This window comes from Oncorhynchus mykiss, chromosome 6, assembly GCF_013265735.2.
Source record: "Oncorhynchus mykiss isolate Arlee chromosome 6, USDA_OmykA_1.1, whole genome shotgun sequence".
Lineage (NCBI taxonomy): Eukaryota > Metazoa > Chordata > Actinopteri > Salmoniformes > Salmonidae > Oncorhynchus > Oncorhynchus mykiss.
Window position 1 is genome coordinate 34,921,712 of NC_048570.1, and position 27,222 is coordinate 34,948,933.

Below are 27,222 nucleotides of genomic sequence, written 5' to 3' on the forward strand. Positions count from 1 at the left end.
TTCACCCCGCTATCATCCAGAAGGCGAGGTCAGTACAGGTGCATCAAAGCTGGGACCGAGAGACTGAAAAACAGCTTCTATCTCAAGGCCATCAGACTGTTAAACAGCCACCACTAACATTGAGTGGCTGCTGCCAACACACTGACACTGACTCAACTCCAGCCACTTTAATAACGGGAATTGATGGGAAATGATGTAAATATATCACTAGCCAATTTAAACAATGCTACCTTATATAATGTTACTTACCCTACATTATTCATCTCATATGCATACGTATATACTGTACTCTATATCATCGACTGTATCCTTATGTAATACATGTATCACTAGCCACTTTAAACTATGCCACTTTGTTTACATACTCATCTCATTTGTACATACTGTACTCGATACCATCTACTGTATCTTGCCTATGCTGCTCTGTACCATCACTCATTCATATATCCTTATGTACATATTCTTTATCCCCTTACACTGTGTACAAGACAGTAGTTTTGGAATTGTTAGTTAGATTACTTGTTGGTTATTACTGCATTGTCGGAACTAGAAGCACAAGCATTTCGCTACACTCGCATTAACATCTGCTAACCATGTGTATGTGACAAATAAAATTTGATTTGATTTTTACTGTCACCTCCGCTACCATACTATCACCTCCGCTACCATACTGTCACCTCCAATACCATACTGTCACCTCCGCTACAATACTGTCACCTCCGCTACCATACTGTCACCTCCGCTACCATACTGTCACCTCCGCTACCATACTGTCACCTCCAATACCATACTGTCACCTCCGCTACCATACTGTCACCTCCTCTACCATACTGTCACCTCCGCTACCATACTGTCACCTCCGCTACCATACTGTCACCTCCGCTACCATACTGTCACCTCCGCTACCATACTGTCACCTCCAATACCATACTGTCACCTCCGCTACCATACTGTCACCTCCGCTACCATACTGTCACCTCCGCTACCATACTGTCACCTCCGCTACCATACTGTCACTTCCGCTACCATACTGTCACCTCCGCTACCATACTGTCACCTCCGCTACCATACTGTCACCTCCAATACTATACTGTCACCTCCGCTACCATACTGTCACCTCCAATACCATACTGTCACCTCCGCTACCATACTGTCACCTCCAATACTATACTGTCACCTCCGCTACCATACTGTCACCTCCGCTACCATACTGTCACCTCCAATACTATACTGTCACCTCCGCTACCATACTGTCACTTCCGCTACCATACTGTCACTTCCGCTACCATACTGTCACCTCTGCTACCATACTGTCACCTCCGCTACCATACTGTCACCTCCAATACCATACTGTCACCTCCGCTACCATACTGTCACCTCCAATACCATACTGTCACCTCCGCTACCATACTGTCACTTCCGCTACCATACTGTCACCTCCTCTACCATACTGTCACCTCCGCTACCATACTGTCACCTCCGCTACCATACTGTCACCTCCAATACCATACTGTCACCTCCGCTACCATACTGTCACCTCCAATACCATACTGTCACCTCCGCTACCATACTGTCACCTCCGCTACCATACTGTCACCTCCGCTACCATACTGTCACCGCCGCTACCATACTGTCACCTCCGCTACCATACTGTCACCTCCGCTACCATACTGTCACCTCCGCTACCATGCTGTCACCTCCTCTACCATACTGTCACCTCCGCTACCATACTGTCACCTCCTCTACCATACTGTCACCTCCGCTACCATACTGTCACCTCCTCTACCATACTGTCACCTCCTCTACCATACTGTCAGCTCTGCTACCATACTGTCACCTCCGCTACCATACTGTCACCTCCGCTACCATACTGTCACCTCCTCTACCATACTGTCACCTCCGCTACCATACTGTCACCTCCTCTACCATACTGTCACCTCCTCTACCATACTGTCAGCTCTGCTACCATACTGTCACCTCCGCTACCATACTGTCACCTCCGCTACCATACTGTCACCTCCACTACCATACTGTCACCTCCAATACCATACTGTCACCTCCGCTACCATACTGTCACCTCCGCTACCATACTGTCACTTCCTCTACCATACTGTCACCTCCTCTACCATACTGTCACCTCCGCTACCATACTGTCACCTCCAATACCATACTGTCACCTCCGCTACCATACTGTCACCTCCGCTACCATACTATCACCTCCTCTACCATACTGTCACCTCCGCAACCATACTGTCACCTCCAATACCATACTGTCACCTCCGCTACCATACTGTCACCTCCGCTACCATACTGTCACCTCCTCTACCATACTGTCACCTCCTCTACCATACTATCACCTCCTCTACCATACTGTCACCTCCGCTACCATACTGTCACCTCCAATACCATACTGTCACCTCCGCTACCATACTGTCACCTCCAATACTATACTGTCACCTCCGCTACCATACTGTCACCTCCGCTACCATACTGTCACCTCCAATACTATACTGTCACCTCCGCTACCATACTGTCACTTCCGCTACCATACTGTCACTTCCGCTACCATACTGTCACCTCTGCTACCATACTGTCACCTCCGCTACCATACTGTCACCTCCAATACCATACTGTCACCTCCGCTACCATACTGTCACCTCCAATACCATACTGTCACCTCCGCTACCATACTGTCACTTCCGCTACCATACTGTCACCTCCGCTACCATACTGTCACCTCCTCTACCATACTGTCACCTCCGCTACCATACTGTCACCTCCTCTACCATACTGTCACCTCCTCTACCATACTGTCAGCTCTGCTACCATACTGTCACCTCCGCTACCATACTGTCACCTCCGCTACCATACTGTCACCTCCTCTACCATACTGTCACCTCCGCTACCATACTGTCACCTCCTCTACCATACTGTCACCTCCTCTACCATACTGTCAGCTCTGCTACCATACTGTCACCTCCGCTACCATACTGTCACCTCCGCTACCATACTGTCACCTCCACTACCATACTGTCACCTCCAATACCATACTGTCACCTCCGCTACCATACTGTCACCTCCGCTACCATACTGTCACTTCCTCTACCATACTGTCACCTCCTCTACCATACTGTCAACTCCTCTACCATACTGTCACCTCCGCTACCATACTGTCACCTCCTCTACCATACTGTCACCTCCTCTACCATACTGTCAGCTCTGCTACCATACTGTCACCTCCGCTACCATACTGTCACCTCCGCTACCATACTGTCACCTCCTCTACCATACTGTCACCTCCGCTACCATACTGTCACCTCCTCTACCATACTGTCACCTCCTCTACCATACTGTCAGCTCTGCTACCATACTGTCACCTCCGCTACCATACTGTCACCTCCGCTACCATACTGTCACCTCCACTACCATACTGTCACCTCCAATACCATACTGTCACCTCCGCTACCATACTGTCACCTCCGCTACCATACTGTCACTTCCTCTACCATACTGTCACCTCCTCTACCATACTGTCACCTCCGCTACCATACTGTCACCTCCAATACCATACTGTCACCTCCGCTACCATACTGTCACCTCCGCTACCATACTATCACCTCCTCTACCATACTGTCACCTCCGCTACCATACTGTCACCTCCAATACCATACTGTCACCTCCGCTACCATACTGTCACCTCCGCTACCATACTGTCACCTCCTCTACCATACTGTCACCTCCTCTACCATACTGTCACCTCCTCTACCATACTGTCACCTCCGCTACCATACTGTAGCGATAGTGGCTTGCCATCAACAACCATGCAACACAAGTATTCCAGTGAAGAAATGATCAGTGGAGAATAAATACTGTATTGTTGTCCCCAAACATGACAAAACACAGGCATTTACATCCCATATGGAGACCTGAACAGCTCTGAAAAGCTCTGTCCGGCAAATTGACAGGCTTGAATGCAGCAGGACATCGTGTTCAAAGTAACTTTGTTCACAACGACGTGCAAGGCTGACATGTTCCCTGGCCTACTTCAGCCGACATACATAGAAGCAGCGGCGCCAGAAAGGAGGAAAATGAGGAACAAAGCTTTCCATCTCCAAGAAGGTCAACCAGACAGGCCATTTTTGGGATGGTTCTAGCAGAGAGAGAGCGACCCTCAATGCCAACAATAGAAATGTGAAGGAGGTCATGGTGGAGAGACAGAGTGGGCTCTTATGGAACTGTGTGTTCCCTCCTCCTCACTACTAGTGTACACAGGTAGACACCCACAGATTGATGGTATTTGGCCTCACCATCACTCTCCTTCTGATGAAATTCAATAGACCAACATAAAAGTGTCCGCAGATGGAGTGAATCGTGTGATGGTCCAAAGGGGATTGTTGTGAAATGACAGGGAAAGCCAAGTGACACGCTGGATGACACGTTCTTATTTTGTCCCCATGTGCTGTACTTTACACCACCACTTTTCAGGTCCCTGTACCACCATTAAATAGAGCACAGAAAACCATTTGGCTACAGTGATCGTCTGACAGATAAATGGGATAACGTATCCAGAATGTGTGTTTGTGTGTGTTTGTGTGAGGCCTGTCGCAGCAGGGCCGTAGGTTGATGAGAGTCTGGGGCGTACAGAGGCCTAATCCAGGGCATATTTGATTGTTCGCAGCGGTGCTTGGTTGGAGGTAAATGTCTTCTCGAGACGGGATCCCTGTTCTCTCTCTCTCTCTCTCTCTCTCTCTTCTGCTGCTGCTCATGGAATCAATTGAGGTTTCTGTGTGATCCCTGTAGATAGAGAGCTGGCTGGCTACTAGCTGCTACTCTGCTTCCCCTACCTACACTGTCATTTGAATTAAGAGAGCCTTCGCTCAAACGGCAGCAGACAGGCCCTGGGGCGGATCACGACACCGCTCACTGCAGTTCCCTGCCACCCGTAGCCTCGACGTTCTCAAAGGGCACCCGGAAGCTCCACCACAACACTCAGCCGACTGCTGACTAGCTGCCCCGTTTCTAGATTCCAGACTCACCTGGTTTCAATGGCTCAAACAGACAGCCTGGTGCTGGGTCATATCTAAGGAAAAAGGCTTGTTTTTCTATATCAAATCAAGTAAAAGGACAAAGGGTCAGTTTCCACATTGTGTTAAAAAAGTAACCGCCTCCTGAATGTCTTCGTTTGATGCCATGTCTGAATGCATATCCCTGCTTTTCTCTCTCTCTCTTTCTCTCTCTCTCTTCTCTCTCTCTAGCTCTTGGTCTCTCTCTCTCCCCTCTTGTTCTTTCCTAACAGGCTTTGTTTAAATGGTCCCCTGTTCCTCCACACCATGCAGTATTTAGTTTCCCTGAGACCTCCATTAGCAGTAAACAGTACCAGGGCCAGGAGGAGTCAGGAGGGGCCAACAGAGGCCAACAGGAGTCAATAGGAGTCAGGAGGGGCCAACAGAAGTCAATAGGAGTCAGGAGGAGTGGAGCTTTTTTGTTAATGCTGCCCGGAGGTTTCTGCTGGAGGGGGTATCTTTTGACCCTCTGCCCCACTGACACACACATACTACACTCTCCCCCCCACCGACCCAGAGAATGAGGGAGATGTAGAGATTCCACAGACACTTCCTCTGAGAGCTGACATCATTAGCCAGCCAGCCACGTTCCATTTCCACTGGAGAGGGCCGGCGTGCCGTGAGGTCAAGATAACGGTACAATTACCCCGGCCCCCGTGTCGTTACCATGCACTTCCATGGCCCCCTGCCTGGCCTCACGCCTGCTAACGTCTCCCCGCTACTGCTCCGGAAGACAATTAGCCCCCAGAATATTCTGCTGTCATCTTCCTCCTCCTCTTCCTCCTCATCCCTCTGTATCTCATTAACAGGTCTATGAGCCACTGTCTGTGCTGCATTCAGTCAGCCTCTGTCTGTCTGTCTGTCTGTCTTATGACTCTATTTTAAGACTACTGCCTGGCCATTAGGATGCACAGTCAAATCCCCTGTAAGCCTATTAACTCCCCGTCATCCCTATTAATACAATAGAGCTGTTCCTATTGCACAGGTCTGATCCTTACTCTATGTACAGTACATCACATCATGACAAGCCACTCCTGTCAGATAGCTACTCCCTCTTTCTCTCTCTCTCTCTCTCTCTCACACACACACACACACACACACACACACACACACACACACACACACACACACACAGATAGATATGGAGGCCCTAACCTAGCACGTGTCAGCATTTTGAGGCATCATAAACATGCTAATACAGGCCTGTGTAATTGCATATGCAGTATATCTCAGCTCTCAAGGCGGGATGCTGTCATGGTATGTGATTTTTCCCCCTCCCTTTTTTTAGACCTGAATTCCATACCGACCCAATGCTCGAGAGTTAGTCATCTCTTCTTCCCCCTCCCCCTCCGACACCCCACCCTCCGCTCTTTCTCTCTTACGGTCCAGCAGGAGCTATTATAGATGAATCTGACAGAAAAAGCAGACATCACTGCCAACGTAGAGTGACAAGAGAGAGGCGATGAACATCATCTACTGCCTATTGAAGTTTCAGATAGCAGATGCTTCCCTTTTTTCACCCCCCCCCTCGCCTCCCTCCCCTCGCCTGCCTCCCCTCCCCTCGCCTCCCTCTCGCCTCCTTCCTCTCTGACAAGTATGGAGTCTTTTCCTACGTGCATTGCAGTGTGGGAAAGAAGGGTTCCATCAACTGTAGACTGCTCTCTCTCTCTCTCTCTCTCTCTCTCTCTCTCTCTCTCTCTCTCTCTCTCTCTCTCTCTCAGTTCATTTCAAAGGGATTTATTGGCATGGGAAACGTGTTAAATTGCCAAAGCAGGTGAAATAGATAATAAACAGAAGTGAAATTAACAATGGCTATATACAGTGTCGTAAAGATGTGAAAATAGTTCAAATACAAAAGGGAAAATAAATAAACATAAATATGGGTTGTATTTACAATGGTGTTTGTTCATCACTGGTTGTCCTTTTCTTGTGGCAACAGGTCACAAATATTGCTGCTGTGGTGGCACACTGTGGTATTTCACCCAATAGATATAGTTTTTTAGGGGGTAGGTCAGCTTTAATATTGCAGATAGATTGTAGCTTCCATCAATGTCATTGTCTGCATAACTTCCAATCCCCCATATATTTTTTGCACACTCTTGGCATTCTCTCAACCAGCTTAACCTGGAATGCTTTTCCAACAGTCTTGCAGGAATTCCCACTTTATCCTGAGCACTTGTTGGCTGCTTTTCCTTCACTCTGCTGTGCAACTCATCCCAAACCATCTCAATTGGGTTGAGGTTGGATGATCGGGGAGGCCAGCTCATCTGATGTAGCACTCCACTCTCCTTCTTGGTCAAATAGCCCTTACACAGCCTGGAGGTGTGTTTTGAGTCATTGTCCTGTTGAAAAACAAATGATAGTCCCACTAAGCGCCAACCAGATGCACAGAAGATGCTGTGGTAGCCATGCTGGTTAAAGAGTTCCTTAAGTGTGTCCCTCGTTGTGACGATTTTCCCAAGCATCTCTGTGTAGTCAGACCTTTGATTATTTTGTGCCACCAGGGCCACAATAATATGCCCCCTCTCTGATTGTCTGAGTGTGACCGCCTCCCCATGGGTTACTGCAGCCAGTGTAGCCAGCACTGCCACTCCCTGGGTGGGGGTAACCCACCGGAATCCCCGCCGGCTAGGTACAAGGTCGTCAAGGTTTCATTAGCAGCTTTGAGAATTTATTTGTATATTATGCTCTCCCATCAGGGGTCTCTGGCTTTGTAGGACCAATCCTGCCAGGCAGCCTCAGAATCTTGAGGGTGCGGTGCTGCTCTTGTCGGTCTCTGACCGCATTTATCATTCTGTTTTGGCTGCATATAGGCATCTTACAGCAGGCCCACAAAACAGGTAAGGACTTCTCTTTAGTGTATGGGTCGCTCAGGTGGGTGTCTAGGGTATAGGGTTGGGGACCGTTTCATCATGATTGGACGATAAATAAATACATTAGATGTATTATTTATTTTACAATGTATATGCCTCATCTGCACCAAATTGAAAGCTCTCTCTCACAGCCCCTACTCACAGACACACATTGGTTATTGGATATGTTTTCTTTCTCACTCACTTAACGCCACACTTTTCCCAAGCACTCCACACCTTCCATCACAACACATCCACTCATACCCACATACTGTGTCTTCTATGTCTTCTGTTTGCTGTGTTTTTATCCCCACCATTTATGAAATACTGTAAATGGAAAATTTAATACAAATTATTTTACAACATTCCCTATCTTGAATGGTATAGTGCAGCTGTAGTTTATTTATTTAACAATTATATTTTATTGCTTTTCTATCTGTTTTTTTAAATTATTAATACAATCCCTACCATGGCTAGTATTGGATGTTCCATTATTCGACTCCTCTATGAGAACTTTGTCATTTTTAGAATAGCCATTGAGTAGTTTTTGTGTCTCACAACATTTGGCTGTCAATATACAGTTTATTGACTACGAGAGCTACACGCTTCCTTTTTAATCTATTCTCTTTAAAGATTGGGTACAGAACTTTGCGCCGTTCTGCAATCTCCCTCGGGAACTGAACCTTCATGGCTATTTTCAAGTCTTTTACCCAGGCTTTTAACCATTACGTTATCCTTGTCTGTCCTCTTTGTCCGAAATGGAGTACACATTTGTGCAGCATCGAGTGGGATTTGAAGCGTTGTATGAAAGAATTCCTCCACTACCTTTTCGGGAACTTCTCCTTCTCTTTCTTGGATACCCGTAAGTACTGGATTTTCTCTTGTAGATCTAGTCTGTACGTCAAGGAAGGCTTTTCTCAGAAAGATGTTCTCCTTTTTAAGTTCATTAACGTCCGTTTCTATCTTATTGACTGGCCCTTTTTGCTTGTTTGTATGTTTCTCCATTGTCGCAGATTTTTCGTCACTCATTTCGAGGCTCGCCTTCAACTCCATTATATCCTCACATGACTAATTCAAGTATGCGCAGTTTGTCATTTATCAACTTTAACAGATCGCTGTCCACCCTCACCAGTCCCGGTTGTGAAGAGCATGAATTGTCTGTATCCGTCGAGGAGTCACTTTTTCTTTTGGAGTTTGATCATCCCCATTTACTCTCCGTCATGTTTGAGTGTTGCTTGTTTTCGTAATATTTGTCTGTAAATTTCTCTAGCCTCGTGATTTGTTTTGTGTTATCCAGGTTGAAGATTATTACCCACGAGTATATGAAGTGCTAATATTTAGTCTAACTTACTGATATTGAATATTACATTTTTATCTTGAGGCGATCTGCAACTCTGCGTTCAGTCCGCCATCTTACCTTCCTTTTCAAAATTGGATTTGTTTTCAAATTCTTTGTGGGTCTGTGTAATCTGTGGGAAATATTTGTCTTTAATATGGTCATACATTTGGTAGGAGGTTATGAAGTGCAACTCAGTTTCCACCTATTTTTGTGGGCAGTGTGCACATAGCCTGTCTTCTCTTGAGAGAGAGGTCTGCTATGCTCACTGAGTCTGTACATATTCAAAGCTTTCCTTAATTTTGGGTCAGTCACAGTGGCCAGGTATTCTGCCACTGTGTACTCTCTGTTTTGGGCCAAATAGCATTTTAGTTAAACTCAGTTTTTTGGTTAATTCTTTTCAATGTGTCTAGTAATTATCTTTTTGTTTTCTCATGATTTGGTTGGGTCTAATTGTGTTGCTGTCCTGGGGCTCTGTGGGGTCTGTTTATGTTTGTGAACAGAGCCCCAGGACCAGCTTGCTTAGGGGACTCTTCTCCAGGTTCATCTCTCTGTAGGTGATGACATTGTTATGGAAGGTTTGGAAATTGCTTCCTTTTAGGTGGTTGTAGAATTTAACGTATAATTTCTGGATTTTGATCATTGGCAGCCTAATTCTGCGCTGTATGCATTATTTGGTGTTTTACGTTGTACACAGAGGATATTTTTGCATAATTCTGCATGCAGAGTCTCAATTTGGTGTCCTATTTTGTGAATTCTGGTGAGTGGATCCCAGACCTCACAACCATAAAGGGCAATGGGTTCTATAACTGATTAGAGTATTTCTTGCCAGATCCTAGTTGGTATCTCTCAGATCATTCACAGCTTTGTGGAAGTTACCTGTGGTGCTGATGTTTAGGCAGAGGTATGTATAGTTTTTTGTGTGCTCTAGGGCATAGGTGTCTAGATGGAATTTGTATTTGTGATCCTGGCAACGAGACCTTTTTTGGATCACCAGATCATCAGTAGGCATTTGACTTCAGATTCTAGTGAAGCCGGGTGTTGCAGACTGTTCTAGTGCCCTCGCCAATTCGTAGATATATGTTGAAGAGGGTGGGGCTCAAACTGCATCCCTGTCTCACTCCACGGCCCTGTGTGCTTGTGTGTGTGTGTGTGTGTGTGTGTGTGTGTGTGTGTGTGTGTGCGTGTGTGCGTGCGTGCGTGCGTGTGTGTGTGTGTGTGACCTTTATCGACCACACAACCTGTGCTGGCCACGTGTGCATTTCAGGTGTGTGTGTGTAACATTAATGCTTTTACATAGCGATTGGAATTCTTTTCTCATAATTTTTGCATGGAAGAAAACAGCTACATTGGTAGAGATGATGTGATACTGGTTTGCCACAAGTGGAAGAAAGATCTGCATATTTTCTTCTCTTTCACTGCGTTAGAGGCTTTGCGGGAATAACCAAGGGATGGGAGGGGAGGAGACGTACTATATTTATCTGCTCCTGTTTCCAAGTTCTGCTCCCAAACTTTGCAATTATGGCAAATCTAAACCATGTGTAGATCTTCTGGCTGACGTTCCCTGTGTTCGGTAGGGTTCACAGATGATTATGGCCTTTGATGTATTGTAATGTTGGCTCTCTGCCTCCTTAAATAAGAGTGTTAAAGGTTCACAGTGGTGATTGGTGTTTTAGGGTCAGAGGCACTATACCGTGTGTTTGTTCAATTCTATATTTACCCCTTTGACTCTTGACCTCTTCTTTCTCCCCTGGTAAAATCTATATGTTGTGTTTCAGAAGCCTCTGTGAGATTTGCACAGGTATTTATTTTTATGCTGCAGATCGATATGCAGTAAACTTGATTGACGATTTCAGATTTATGCACGGCAACATGTTTTATTGGATTGTCGTTACCATTCGAACAGCAATGGTCTTCTGATTAGGTCCTACGTCTTTCATGTGACCGTTGCTGGGCCATGCGTTAACTCGCCCCTCCATACACATGCATCCCTAAGCCTAATATAAAATTGCAGCTGTCAGAACATGATTCCACAGGGGATTTGTGCAGCTGTCCAGGAGATCACACACACACACACACACACACACACACACACACACACACACACACAGAGAGAGAGAGACACGCCACACACACACACACACACACACACCACACACACACACACACACACACACACACACAGAGACATGCACTCTCCTACACATTCATATGCACAAACTCCTACACAACAAATGCACTGGCATTTTGTGCAGGCGTGAGATAACGTTCCAGGACTTTTCCAAGGGCAGGAAGAGTTCTCAGACATCAGAGGGAGCTGTATTAGCCCAGGTTGATTCATTACATGTGTTACATCTGCCTCCGATTTAAACAGGCCCAGAGCTCTGGCTGTCTCTGGGTTGCGTCCCAAATGGCACGCTATTCCCTATATAGTGCACTAGGTTACTTTTGACAAGGGCTCTTATCAAAAGTAGTGCGCCATATAGGGAATAGTGTACTATTTGGGATGCAACCCTCTGGCTCTGCCTCACAACCCCAGCCCCTTCTCTCTCTCTCACCATCTCTTTCTCTCTCTCTCTCTCCCTTTCCCATCTGGTTGTCTGCTCTCTCGCACAGCCTCCTGAGTAAGACCCAGATTAACTCTAGTTGATGCTTTATAAGCCTGCGGATAAACCTCTATACTGGGGCTACATTTGGACACACCTACATTTTACACACTGTCACTTTCAAATGCCTGAGCTGGGCATGTTGTAATCACTGGAGGAGCATTGCTCACCATGGTGTCCTCGGTCACGGCTGTCTGTAGTCATACAGGCTAGGTAAGAGGTGCTACTGTACATTAGCCTAGTTGCCCGAGCTAAAGTACCAGTTTGTGCTTTAGACAGCTCCTCTGAGTGAGGTATGGCATGACAGCTAAAAATAGAAGCTGGATAAAGCATGGTTCTGGCAACCTGGTTATAATGCCACACTGGTTTTCAACATTTCTGTCCTTTGCTCATACACATCTGCTTTTCTCTTTTTATCCTCCCAGGATTATAATGACGCCCTCGAGTCAGAAAGCAAAGTGTCTGTGGTGCGTGTTTTGAATCAAAAAGCTCATACAATAAAGTCCCTTTTTTTCACAGATCCTCTACAGTAGTTTGACTGCGCTGACTATTATTCGGATGTAATTAAAGGGATTGATATTTCTCAGGTTACGTGTTCGAAGGAGAGTGTCACTCTTATCCGGTGTCACTTCTTAGCGTGCAGTGTGAATGTTACCACTTCCCCAAAAAGTCACTATATTGGGAATAGGGTGCCGTTTGGGACGCAGGCCGTATCCCTGTAAGTGTTATGTCCGAAGGAGCTGATATCCTCTGTTGCTGTTAACACATGGATATGATATGACATGGCTAAAGAGAGTCCCTGTCGAATGATACGTTGGTGCGTTGTCGGTCCAAAACAGGACACTAGATTTACACAGAGCCATTGCGATTTTATGATAGCTTGTAACGGTGTGTGTTTGTTCAGTCAGTTCGTGTTAAGGTGTATAAGGCAAGGCCAAGGGCCAATGAAACCTCTGTCTTTAGTCGTAGGCTACATTCTGTTGTTTCGACATTTCGCAGAACCTGTGTTATGCTTATCTCTCATCTCCACTGATTTATGAGGTTATAGAGAGTCATAATTGATTTAACCCTGTTGTTATGAAATTACTCTGGTATTTATGAACTGGATATATGGCATACGAGGCCTAGTTAAGGTTATTACATTGCGTAATACAATGAACAAACTGAATTGATTCATTTAACTAGAAGTCTTCGTGAACACGTCATCTGTTACAGTAACGACCTACATTTCCATTAGGACAACGATATATCTCTCTATCTTTCTTTATTTTGCAAGATGAATATTTTATTTATTTATCATGATAGCAACCATAATTTTAGAATGTAATTATAGCATCCATTATATCATATAATGCACTATTTTGTTTTGAATCTGGAACGCCAACACAGCCATCAGATCTCAATACAAGTTATTATTTATTTGTGTAAACAACATTAAATATGAAGAAATATGGTACTTAGCCAATGCAGATCAGCTGGCATGCATAATGGATTGAATCTCAATAGATCTATACCACCAACCCACAGTAATGAGTGTGTCTCACAGATTTGCATTTGCCATCTTTTCGAGTAATTCAATTTGCTACTGCATCATGTGTGGCACACTTGTATTTCAAATGTTATATTAGCCTGCTCCTATCATTTCCTCTGTGAAGATATTTAGTCACATAGAAAAGCAACTACAACAATGAATCTTTCTTTCTAAACCATATCTCAACTAGTGAAGGTTGAATGTGATGCTGCCGAACCCAGAGGTCACTTGTTTATCCCTGCTTTTTTTCTCTCTCTTTAAATGTCTTTTTTTTTATGTCTAGGGAACTTTGACTTGTAAATAGTGAAGCTGAGCTCCAGACAGAAACAACAACACAACACTAAAGGGAAGTGAATGATATTTAAATGTATTTCATTAGCGTACGGAACCATTTGCAAAACACGCTCCTTCTTTCAACACTAATAGTTTATGCAGGAATCAAAGCCTGTGCATCTTGGGAGGGGGAGAGAGAGAGGGAGCGAGAGGGAGATCTGCATAATTTGGATGCGTTGTTGACTCGGGTAATGAAGAGAACACAAATCCTGAGGATTGCACTTGCTCTCGTTTCTAATAACATTACTAACATTTCAACATCATTGGCCTAATTGCTGTTGTTAGCAGCACTGAGAAATGCTTGCCTGCGATAAGAAGGGTGTGTGTGTGTGTGTGTGTGTGTGTGTGTGTGTGTGTGTGTGTGTGTGAGCGTGTGTGTGAGCGTGTATACATGTGTGCCTGCGTGCTTGGGTGTGTGTCTGTGCGTCCTTAGGGGCTGTGTGCTTATCAGTGCAGGGCAGACGGTGTTGTATTGAACCTGGTTGACAGGTGAGGGGGGGCATGGTGGGGAGGGGGGGGGGGGCAGGGGGGGGGTCGCTGGGGAGTTGGGGGTAGGGTGGGAGGTGTTAGGGAAGGGCTCAAAGCCCCAGGGATAGGTTCTGAGGGAGGAGTCCATGTTCAGGAGCAGGTGTGCCTTCTTCCCTCCGCTCCCTCTGGGCTCACGCCCCCCCCCCCCTCTCAGCTCCCCTTTCTCCCCCAGGAGACATATGGTGAGTGTGATTGGAGAGGGCTGCAGGGCAGGGATGAGATGAGGGGGCCAAGGGGAGCCCAGCTCCACTCTACCCTGTTCATCTGTTACAGACAGGGCCTGTGGGACTCTGATCGCTCCTGAGGGGGACCGCTGAATTAGGGCAAGAAGCGTTTGTGGTTTTTAAGGTTGACTCATTTGTTACGGTGCGGTGGAGGATGAGGAGGAGGAGGAGGAGGGAGGCCTCCTACTTAGCTACAGTATCTGTGTGTGGTTTATCATCCTCACATGAACACATGCCGGGTGGTGGGTTATTCTTCGTCTGTTTGTGTGCTGCAGCTCGTTTGTCTGGTGGCCCTGTGTTGTTTTAATCTGACGAGTGACTGTTTTCTCTTGTCCTGGTGTCACTGCCAAGAATAGAAACGCGGTCTTGTTGCAATTTCACAAGCTCGTATTTGTTCCCCTGGCAAATATGATGTAGTCCTTCCTGACTGACTTCACTGTACCCGGAGAGAGTTATTGGGGCATTTGAGCTCTCATATAACACGTGTTCCCTTTTTATGTGGTCATTTATTACAAGGGGGATGAATAATACAGGATTAAGACACGTAATGGATATGCTGGGACTCATCAAAATAAATGCAAAAATCCATTTGCTCTATCCCTGTAGTAAACCCACTACTTTGTCCTTGGGCTAATTTCCAGCCGGGGACTTTGGGTGTTGTGGCTGTTACCATTACAGAAGGGGAGGGAGGGAGGTGGGTGTAATGGTGAAGGAGGAGGGAGGGGTGTGAGAGGAGGAGGAGGCAGACGAGACGTGTCGGGTGCTGCTGAGCTGAGGATGAACAAAGCCAGGAACTCCAGCACCGCTCGCTCTCCTTCCTTCCCCTGCCTCCGAGCAGCTGCCACTTCTGAGCCTGAAGAAAATGAAGGCAGATGAATCAATTTGGCCTGTGGCCCTAAAGTGCACTTGTCTGCGCCCCAGCCTGCGCTGGGGATAATGAGCCAATAGATTGAGCCAGTGCTCTGCGGCACTGAGGTGCCTCTCTCTGCTGCTGCCTGCTTGCTTGATGCTCAGCACTGCTGGGCTGGGCCCCGCCACCTCCTCCTCCCCATCCCACAGCAGCAGTGGCTCTATCCCTCGCTGCGTCTCGTTGGGTTAATGGGGGTGAGGATCCTTTGCACAGGACACTTTTCAGAACAAATTAGAGGAAGGATCTGTATCCTGGCAGAGGGCCTCCTCCTCCCCGGCACCGCACCTGGCCCACCCTGCTGCCCCGCCACAGCCCCACAATATAGCCAGCAGAGAGGAGAAGAGATGCCAGGCGGAGGCTCAGGTCTGGATGAGGGTAATAAGGACTGACACTGGGATGAGGCCGTGGCACAACCTTCCAGACTACAGCTGACAGGTGAAGAGATGCCGGGGAGAGGAGAATGACGAGAGAGAGGGAGAGGGGCTGAAAGCTTTTTAATTCGAGCAGGAAGGTGGAGACCCTTCTGATGCAGAGGCCCTGAAATGGCTGCCCTACAAGATGAGGGGGGGGGGGGGGGGTCAAAAGAGCATCACAACAAAGCATCAACCAGCAGCCACCAGCTCCCTGCCTGTCTGCCTGTGGGCTGGCTGGCTGCAGATTGATCGACATGGGGGAGTTGCAGGTTAGCATAGCCTAGCGTGAATGGACTCTGTCAGCCCCACTGAAACATTGCTGTTTGTAACAATGTCACGACTAGGCGGTTTGTTCTTAGGGGTTTTTCCTGTCTTTATAAACCCCTGCAGTTCAGTTCAGTGTAAATGAGCAGGCCCAAGTCGGCAGTCAGCAGCTAATCAACTTGGGAGAAATTAAGATGCTAGAGGGCCCTTTGAAGCTAATTAAAGAGCACAGAGCAGAGCCTCCAGAGAGAGTCTGTTCCTCAGAGCAGACACGTTCAATACCCAGACTAATGGGCCTAATTTCCAGTGCATTATTCATGTACAACACACACGTTACTTGTGTACTTTTTTTTATTTCTTCAGAGTGCCTTTAATGCGGAGTGGAGAAACACTCGCTGCCGCCTCTTGTTCTCAACCTGTTTAACCTTGCCCCGTGCTGCATCTGGCATTGTAAACTAAATTAATCCACAGGACAGAATATAGGGCTCTAAAACAGGGCCGTTTAGAGAGTCATTCCCCCTAGTGTTACTCAGAGTGCATTTCAAAGCTATGTTGACTTTGATCTTTGTCACCTGATCGGCCAATCAGATCTCAGAGGAGACATTAGCTCCACCCACTAGTCCTCTATATTGTGGCCTTGCCCTTCAGTGCTAGTGAGAGAAAACAATTGTGTGCGTCATGCATTACATGGGGAATAGGCTGCCACTTGAGTACAAAAAAAGAAATAAAGAGATAGATCTCAAGACCAATTAAAGCCTCTCCCTGAACCTGAACTGACCACATACTTAATCACAGGCCGACAGGGCTGCCAGTCTCTATCAGAGGCGCTGAATTTTAGCCTGGATCAATTCCTCCTGTCCTGCTGAACAATAGGTTAGAGAGCCTCCTTACAGCCAGCCCGGCAGGCAGCATCGTTAAGCTGGGTCGCTAATTAGCCCCTCTGCTCTGATCAATAATCAGTGTGATTGCTGAGTGAGGATCCACCACTACGGACCTGCTGGAGGGGGTGTAAACACTTTGGCTTGGATATTTGTCAGCGCTGATGCTTGGTAAACAAAGTAATCAGAGTGCCTGAATGTCTCCCTGGCTCTCAGTGCACTGCACTTGACTTGACAAGATGACGTGAACCCAACCTCACCTCTGTCTGGAAGGGGATTCTTTGTGCCAAAAAAAGTAGTAATCATAAAGCCTGTCATCCATTTTCAGATTCAAGGAGTGATTAGCTTGACAGCCAGGGAGAGAGATTCAGAGAGAGAGAGAGATGGAGAAAGGTAGAGAGGGAGAGAGACGGTGGGAGTTGTAGGATGGCAGACACCTGATTATGACCACCTGCAGGGTCTCTCTCTCCTTCCTGTCTGTGTGTCTGCACCCTGATTGCAGTATGTTGCCTGAGGCATTGTGCCATTTCTGCCGGGCTGTCACTACTGACCTCAACATACGCTAGCGCCTTTCGTCCAATCAGCAGGCCTCATCTGGCTTGGCCTGGCCAGGGTCTCGGCAGGGTAATTAAAAGGGAATTGTGTCTATTTGGCTTGTCGCTGCTGGTTGCTGGTCACCGGGCAAATGGACAGACAGACACAAACAGCCAGGGCAGCCTCTCTTTCTCTCAGTCTCTATCTCGGCCAGCCAGGTGGCAGCGACTCTGCCATGCCGCCTCAGTACAGGACCTGTCAGATTAGCTGATGACCCTTTTAATTTTACTCTGCCGGGGGCCATAATTGATATTTCTCGGGAAAGGTTAATTGTAGCAGTGATCTGCTTAAATTACAGTGGAAATCTGGAGACCGAGGCGAGCCACGGCGTGCTACGCCACCAGGGACTAGAGCAGGCAGAGTAGCAAGCTGCTAGTCAAGTGGATTACACCCCACAGGCAGCCATCCGCCATCAGCCATCCCAATTGTTTTCAGAGAGGGGCTTGTAGAGGACTGATAGGATGAGGTGGGGAGGACTACCTCCTACCTCCTCGTCTGACTGTGGCAGTGTGGCTGCCTCCCATCTGTCCTAGGAATATGGGTCGCTGCCAAGCCAACGCTCCTCTCATGGCTTGTCTGTCTAGCTCCCACCAAACAACATGTGCTCTCTTGTTGGCAGACCCAAACAAGCACCTTCATCATTCGACCGTTATGTGCAGATTGTAAACAATGAACAAAATGCTCATGATTTTGGTAACCACTTTTCTGCAGACTGTTGTTGGATACGGGTGTTACATCATTGCGGAAGTCATGACTTTCAGGCGGACATTTTGGTTACTGCCAGTGCTGCTTTGCATACATTAAATGGATTCCCTTTGTGTGAATAGAGGGGCGCAATTTTGGTTTTAGAAGTGGGACACACACATATACATACAGTGCCTTGCGAAAGTATTCGCCCCCCTTGAACTTTGCGACCTTTTGCCACATTTCAGGCTTCAAACATAAAGATATAAAACTGTATTTTTTTGTGAATATCAACAACAAGTGGGACACAATCATGAAGTGGAACGACATTTATTGGATATTTCAAACTTTTTTAACAAATCAAAAACTGAAAAATTGGGCGTGCAAAATTATTCAGCCCCTTTACTTTCAGTGCAGCAAACTCTCTCCAGAAGTTCAGTGAGGATCTCTGAATGATCCAATGTTGACCTAAATGACTAATGATGATAAATACAATCCACCTGTGTGTAATCAAGTCTCCGTATAAATGCACCTGCACTGTGATAGTCTCAGAGGTCCGTCAAAAGCGCAGAGAGCATCATGAAGAACAAGGAACACACCAGGCAGGTCCGAGATACTGTTGTGAAGAAGTTTAAAGTCGGATTTGGATACAAAATGATTTCCCAAGCTTTAAACATCCCAAGGAGCACTGTGCAAGCGATAATATTGAAATGGAAGGAGTATCAGACCACTGCAAATCTACCAAGACCTGGCCGTCCCTCTAAACTTTCAGCTCATACAAGGAGAAGACTGATCAGAGATGCAGCCAAGAGGCCCATGATCACTCTGGATGAACTGCAGAGATCTACAGCTGAGGTGGGAGACTCTGTCCATAGGACAACAATCAGTCGTATATTGCACAAATCTGGCCTTTATGGAAGAGTGGCAAGAAGAAAGCCATTTCTTAAAGATATCCATAAAAAGTGTCATTTAAAGTTTGCCACAAGCCACCTGGGAGACACACCAAACATGTGGAAGAAGGTGCTCTGGTCAGATGAAAACAAAATTGAACTTTTTTGCAACAATGCAAAACGTTATGTTTGGCGTAAAAGCAACACAGCTCATCACTCTGAACACACCATCCCCACTGTCAAACATGGTGGTGGCAGCATCATGGTTTGGGCCTGCTTTTCTTCAGCAGGGACAGGGAAGATGGTTAAAATTGATGGGAAGATGGATGGATCCAAATACAGGACCATTCTGGAAGAAAACCTGATTGAGTCTGCAAAAGACCTGAGACTGGGACGGAGATTTGTCTTCCAACAAGACAATGATCCAAAACATATCCAGGTGTTAGAATGGCCAAGTCAAAGTCCAGACCTGAATCCAATCGAGAATCTGTGGTAAGAACTGAAAACTGCTGTTCACAAATGCTCTCCATCCAACCTCACTGAGCTCGAGCTGTTTTGCAAGGAGGAATGGGAAAAAATGTCAGTCTCTCGATGTGCAAAACTGATAGAGACATACCCCAAGCGACTTACAGCTGTAATTGCAGCAAAAGGTGGCGCTACAAAGTATTAACTTAAGGGGGCTGAATAACTTTGCACGCCCAATTTTTCAGTTTTTGATTTGTTAAAAAAGTTTGAAATATCCAATAAATGTCGTTCCACTTCATGATTGTGTCCCACTTGTTGTTGATTCTTCACAAAAAAATACAGTTTTATATCTTTATGTTCGAAGCCTGAAATGTGGCAAAAGGTCGCAAAGTTCAAGGGGGCCGAATACTTTCGCAAGGCACTGTATATATCTATATATCTATCTATATATAAACTACCGTTCAAAAGTTTGGGGTCATTTAGACATGTCCTTATTTTTGAAAGAAACCCTATTTTTTTGTCAATTAAAATAACATCAAATTGATCAGAAATACAGTGTAGACATTGTTAATGTTGTACATTACTATTGTAGCTGGAAACGACAGATTTTAATGGAATATCTACATAGGCGTACAGAGGGCCATTATCAGCAACCAACCTTCACAGAACAGCACAAACTAGCTCAAACCAGAATACAAAGAGGAGTGGGAGGCCCGGTGCACAACCGAGTAAGAGGACAAGTTCATTAAATAGTCTAGTTTGAGAAACAGATGCCTCACAAGTCCTCAACCTGCAGCTTCATTAAATAGTACCCGCAAAACACCAGCCTCACCGTCGGAGAGGCGACTCCGGGATGCTGACCTTCTAGGCAGAGTTCCTCTGTCCAGTGTCTGTGTTCTTTTGCCCATCTGAATCTTTTATTTTTATTGGCCAGTCTGAGATATGTCTTTTTCTTTGCAACTCTGCCTAGAAGGTCAGCGTCCCGGAGTCGCCTCTACACTGTTGACATTGAGACTGGTGTTTGCGGGTGCTATTTAATGAAGCTGCCAGTTGAAGACTTCCTCCTGACATTCCTGCTCAGGAAGAGCACAACAGCAGCTGGCTCCAGGTGGTGAGGTTGGCGGAGACCTGGCAGTGCAGGGTGGTTTTGAGGTCTTGGTTTGCTCGCTCCGACTGGCCGTTAGACTGGGGTGGAACCCGGAGGATAGCCTGGCCGACGACCCAATGAGGGTGCAGAATGCCTTCCAGAATCAGGACAAGAACTGAGAGCTACGGGCGGAGACCATGTCCACGGGCAGTCCATGGATCCGGAAGACGTGCTGCACCATGAACTGAGCATCTCATTGGCAGAGGGTAACTTGGGGAGAGGAATGTAGTAGGCGGCCTTGGAAAAGCAATCCACCATGGTAAGGATGGCGGTGTTGCCATCAGACAGGGGAGACCTGTGACAAAGTCCAGGGAGATGTGAGTCCAGGGGCAATGAGGGACGGGCAGAGGTTGGAGGAAGCCAGACAGAGCTTGTTGAGGGGTCTTGTTCTGTGCACAGACCTTGCAGGCAGCGACAAAGCGGTGACATCCGGTACCATTGTAGGCCACCAAAAGTGTTGTCGCACGAAGGCCAAGGTCCGCCAGGAGCCTGGGTGGCAGGCAAGCCTGGAAGAATGGGCCCACTCCAGGACCCACGGAGCGGACAGCGTCAGGCACGAACATCCGGTTACCTAGGCCCCCACCAGAGTTCGGCTGGGACCACTGTGCCTTCCGGATCTGTTTCCCAATACCCCGACTGAGTGCCATTGCCAGGCATGAAGTGGGAAAGATGGTCTCTGGCTCCGGGGTGGTAGCCGTGGGGTTATAGTGGCGAGACAGGGCATCCGGCTTCACTTTCTTGGACCCCGGCCGGTAAGAGAGGGCAAATTGAACCGGGTAAACAGCAGGGCCCTTCTCGCCTGCCTGGAGTTGAGGCGCTTGGCGGTGTGGAGATACTCCAGGTTTTTTGTGGTTGGTCCACACAATGAACGGATGTTCGGCCCCTTCGAACCAGTGCCTCCATTCCTACAATGCCATCTTAACCGCGAGAAGCTCCCGATTCCTAACATCGTAATTCCTCTCTGTGGCGGTGAGGTGGGGGAGAAGAAGGGATGCAACTTAAGGTCCAGGGTAGAACGTTGGGACAGAACAGCCCCAACTCCGACATCCGAAGCGTTGGCCTCCACCACGAACTGACGGGAAGGGTCCAGGTGAACTAGGATTGGAGCGGTGGTGAACCGGTGTTTAAGCTCCCGGAATGCCCGGTCCGCGGCCATGGACCACATGAACGGAACCTTAGTAGAGGTGAGGGCATACAGGGGGATACCAGGGTGCTATAACCCCAGATAAAGCAACGATAAAAGTTGGCGAACCCCAGGAAGCATTGCAGCTGCACCCTGGATGTAGGCTTAGGCCAATCGACCACTGCTTTCACCTTCTCTGGATCCATCTTGACGCTCCCAGCAGAGATGATGTTGCCCAGAAAGCGAATTGTGGAGCGATGGAACTCGTACTTTTCTGCCTTAACGAACAACTGGTTCTCCAGAAGGTGCTGGAGAACCTGCCGGACATGGAGCACGTGTCCGGGAGAAGAAGATGAGGATGTCGTCAATGTAGACGAAGACGAACCAGTTCAGCATGTCACAGATAACATAATTTACTAAAGCCTTGAACACGGCAGGGGCGTTGGTGAGGCCAAAGGGCATGACCAGATATTTGTAGTGGCCACTGGCCGTGTTGAAAGCGGTCTTCCACTCGTCCCCCTCTCGAATCCGCACCAGGTGGTATGCGTTACGTAGAACCAGCTTGGAGAACACAGTGGCCCCCTTGAGCGGCTCGGAGGATGAGGAAATGAGTGGTAGTGGATAGCGGTTATTTACAGTGATGTCATTGAGTCAATGCACGGGCGCAGGGTCTTGTCCTTCTTCTCCACGAAGAAAAACCCTGTGTAGTCCTCCATAGCCTTGGTTTCAGGTCCCAACAGTGAGTACAGACACCCCAGGGGGCGGCGTGGAGCTAGGGAGAAGGTCAATCCCGCAGTCATAGGGGCGGTGCGGCAGAAGGGAAGTGGTCGGGACTTGCTGAACACCTCCCGGAGATCCTGGTACTCTGCAGGAATGGCGGAGAGGTCTGGAACCAACTCCGCGGGCCCAGAAAGATGTCCCGGGCAGGTTGCGCCGACCTCAGACAGTGGGCGTGGCAGAACGATCTCCTGGCCATGATGGCACCCTTAGACCAGTTGATGAGTGGGTGGGTCGCTGGAGCCAGGAGAATCCCAAAACCACAGGGATCTGGGGGGACATGATGAGCAGGAACTGAATGGTCTCACTGTGATTCCCTGACACACGTAGGTTGATGGGAGTGGTCTTATGGAGTGACCCTTATGGGTGACGCCCGTCCAACGCTCTAACATCCGCGGGAATGGAGAGGGGCTGAGTGGGGATGTTCAGCTCGAAGCCAGTGTGGCCTCCAAAAGGCTCTCATCGGTCCCAGAGTCAATGAGGACCCGGAGAGATTTCTCCACAGCAGAATGATATGAAAAGGGGTGCGAGTAAGGGAAAAGTAAGCAGAAAAGTTCCCCATATGGCCCACCAGAGTATGCACTCCTACCGGTGAGCCTGGTATTTTACCGGGCACGAGGACACAAAATGACCAAAAGTCCCACAATACAGATAGCTCCTTGTGCTGATCCGGTGATGCCGTTCCGCTGGCGACAGCCCAGCCCTGCCTAGTGCATGGGCTCGTGACTCTCAAAAAAGGTTGGGAAATCTCGGGTGGTCTCGGCCAAGGGCCCGTCGGGGACTTCTGGGATGACTCGGAGGCGAGGTGGAATCCCTGGATGAGCGAGTGAAATCGAATTTCCTCTCCATCCGTCGTTCCCACAGTCGCCCATCAATGCGGATGGTCAAAGCGATAAGGGAGTCAAAATCTGTGGGTAACTCCCGAGCCGCAAGCTCGTCCTTAACCTCCTCCGAGACGCTGTCGAACAGTGCTTCCGGGTCCATGCGCTCACAGCTGCCATCGTGCAGAAATCAACCGCATAGTCGGCCACAGTGCGGGCATCCTGCCGGAGCTGGATTAGCTTCCGGCAGCTTCTCTCCCGTAGAACAGGGCATCAAAATCCTTCCTCACCTCTCCCACAAACTCCTCCAGGCTCGCGCATATGGCCGGCTGCTGTTCCCATACGGCGGTAGCCCTTCCAGACATGTCTTACACCCGGTCATGGTGCTCAGCCAACGTTTGGACCCACTCCATCAGCCCACGAAGCAATTCCTCTGGATGTTTCTTGGGAGGAGATGGCATTGGGCAGCTGGTCCGGGTTTGCTGGGTCAGTCATGGCCAGTTCGTACTATCAAGTGTGAAGGTAAGACCCAGATGCAGACCACGTCGAATAAACAATAGTTTAATTTTCCAACAGGGGCAGGCAATAGATAGGTTAAGGTAGGCAGGGGTCAGTAAACCAGAGGTGGGGCAACGGTACTGGGCGGCAGGCAGGCTCAGGGTAAGGCAGAGGCCGGTAATCCAGAGGGGGGCAAAGGTACAAGTCAGCAGGCAGGCTCAGGTTCAGGGGAAGACAGAGTGGTCAGGCAGGTGGGCCCGGAGTCTGGCAACAGACAAACAGAGAATACAGGAATAAATACACAGGGGATAATGGACGACACCCGGAGGGGGGTGTAGACCATCACAAAGACAGGTGAAACAGATGTGTGAATAGTTGTGATGGAGTTTGGGTCGTGTTGTATCGAGGAGTTGCTGTGTAGCTGGTCTTCTTTGGCTGGAGTCGTACTTACGATTTTTTTATAACATTTTTTATTTTATCTTTATTTAACTAGGTAAGTCAGTTAAGATCAAATTCTTATTTACAATAACGACCTACCTAGGCCAAACCCGGACGATGCTGGGCCAATTGTGCGCCACCCTATGGGACTCCCTATCACGGCCGGATGTGATACATCTTGGATTCAAACCAGGGACTGTAGTGACACCTCTTGCACTGAGATGTAGTGCCTTAGACAGCTGTGCCACTCGGGACCCCGAAGAGATACTTTGTCTCTGATCTAGAAAACTTATTTGTAACACTTTATGATTACCCTCTTCATAATGCATTGCGAGCACATGTATAATGCGTTATGATCTTTGCATAATGCATTATAATGTACAACATATTTTTTCTATCATTTTATACTGTATAATAATGTATGCTTCCTCTGTTTCTCTCCTCCAGATCAAGGCCCTGCAGGTACGCCCAGTGAAGCTGGATGAGGATGGGGCCATGCAAGAGTTCAACAGACCCAACAGGAGCATCTCTAAAGAGCACCTCAGTGAGGTGAGAGAGACCCTCTAGTCCTACCCCGCCAGACCATCAGGCCCCAATACCTCCAGACCACCACACCTCCAGAATCCCAGACCATATCTACCTACCTTGTTGCAACACGGTTAACTAGGGCCATTACTCTCCCAGACCCTTCAGAGCTCCTAGCAAGAGACCAGGCCAGCGGCAGACTGTCCAGGGCTGAAGGGCCCTGAGGAGGATGAGAGAGAGGGGGCAGAGAAGCAGCAGTGAGAGGGCAGCTGGTGCGGTAGCTCATACTGGCCCAGACTCACACCTCATAAATCCCCATGCATTAGAAAACTTGCCTGGTCAACAGCGACAAGCAGGAAACGATTATCTAAGACACACAGACACACAGCCATCACACTACGTGTTCTTCTCAAATTGCACCCTATTCCCTATATAGTGCACTACTTTTGACCAGGGACCATAGGGCCCATTGGGAATAGGGTATAATTTGGCATGCGCCTAGATGCCCCTGCATTATTAAAAGCCTGCTATGGTTATGTAGATGTGACCTAACACTGTTCAGCCAGGTGGTAGCTGACCCTCGCCGAGTTAAAAGGTTAAAGGTCTTTCCAATTACTGCCGAGCCTGCATCCATATGCTAGCACATTTAAAAGGTGAGTGGCTTGCGTAGTAAATGGAGGCAGCTAGGAGGTCGGTTGGTGCTAGGGATGAAATAATGCAATTTGGATACAGAGGAAGTAATGAGAATTTATGCAAAATCCCCAAGCGGCTCATTTTAAATGAATGTAGAATATGCTTCCTAACTAATGCCTGTCAACCGGGCCTCCCAAACCTCACTAAATTCAATCAGACAGTTAATTTAGCTGCACAGAACGGGGGGAGCATGGGGGGAGAGAGGGGGTTTGCTGCTTCTACAGCTGAAGAAGTGATCGAGGAAAAATGATGGAGAGAAAAGATTTTAATGAACTTATTAAATGCGTTGTTCAAGCTATTCAGAATTCCAAAAGAAAATCTAGAGACGTGGAGAGAGGGAGAGAAAAATAAACACTCCCCACCAACATTTTATTTTCCCTTCCCTTCGACCTCCTTTTCTAAGCCTCCTCTCTCTCTTTCTCTCTGCCTCTCTTGTCTCCCCCCTGCCATTCCTCATGAATTTGTGTAAAAGGCTGTTTTTAAATAAAAAAAAGTCAGGAGAAAGAGCCGGGTTTGACAGATAAAAGGATGCTGGCGGATGACAGTTCTGACAGGGAAATGCGGCAGTGAAAAGGGTGTTGGGGGTACGGGAGGGTAAGGGGGAGAACTGTTTAAAATGGCATGCTGTAATCGCTGACGGTGTTAGATATGGCATCTCTCTAATCTCCTGCCAAATAGATGGTGCAAAGACACTGATCGCTGTAGCCATGCCATTCATCCCTATCCATCTCTCTGAAATATAGCTAGGCTCTCAGAGAGAGAGAGCGAGGGTGATGGCCACTACTGGAGAGGAAGGACTTCCTATTTCTATTAACACTATTTTCCTTTTTCAACTCTGCCACTGCATTGCACATTTTCATTAAATACATAAAGCACATGTAATATCCACATCAAAGTGGTCCCAGGCTGTAAGCGCTCTTAACTAAATATGTACTGTACTGTACCCACGATTCATGAGTCAAATGGATTTTGTGTTGTTGGACTGCCAAAAGGAAACAGAGACAAACGAGAAGCTTGCTGCCTCCTCTCCGTACTGAGAACAGTCATGCATCAATTTAGGAAGCAGCAATAGAGACGTGCGTGGAGATGTTGTTTATTCATCTCCACGGTAGCTAGGGTCTTGTATCTGTTTACGTTGACTAGGTAATTCTACCCTTGGCTCAACAGGGCCTAGGCAGAAAGCTGCCGTACAGGCAGGGATTAGGGAAATGTAGAGGGAGATTTTCTCTGCATCTGTGTTAGTGTGGGGAGGGATTGGAGGGGGGAGAAGGGGAAAGAGAACACTACTGCTGGGGTCTCACCCATCCACACAACCACCCACACTCTTAGAAAAAAGGTGCTATCTAGAACCTTAAAGGGTTCTTCGGCTGTCCCAATAAGAGAACCCTTTTAAAGAACCCTTTCCGGTTGCAGGTAGAACCATTTGCTTCCAGTTAGAACCTTTTTGGGTTCCGTGTAAAATCCTTTCTAAAGAGGTTCTACATGGAACCCTAAATGGTTCTATTTGGAACCAAAAATGGTTCTACCTGGAACCAAAAAGGGTTCTCCTATGGGGACAGCTGAAGAACCCTTTTTTCTAAGAGTGCAGTTCTTCTGGAGAGCTGTGAGTCCTGCTGGAGAGCTGTGAGT

General features: G+C 47.6%; 1 protein-coding gene across 8 annotated transcripts in view; it reads left to right on the forward strand.

The window, feature by feature from the left end:
* The window catches only part of LOC110525840 (autism susceptibility gene 2 protein), a 416,464-nt gene that overhangs the window by 136,727 nt on the left and 252,515 nt on the right, over nt 1-27,222 (forward strand). For all 8 annotated transcript variants that reach the window (XM_036979972.1, XM_036979971.1, XM_036979978.1 and 5 more), the window contains exon 3: nt 24,823-24,924. In XM_036979972.1, coding sequence (XP_036835867.1) covers nt 24,823-24,924 — 102 coding nt within the window. The remainder of the gene's footprint in view (nt 1-24,822; nt 24,925-27,222) is intronic.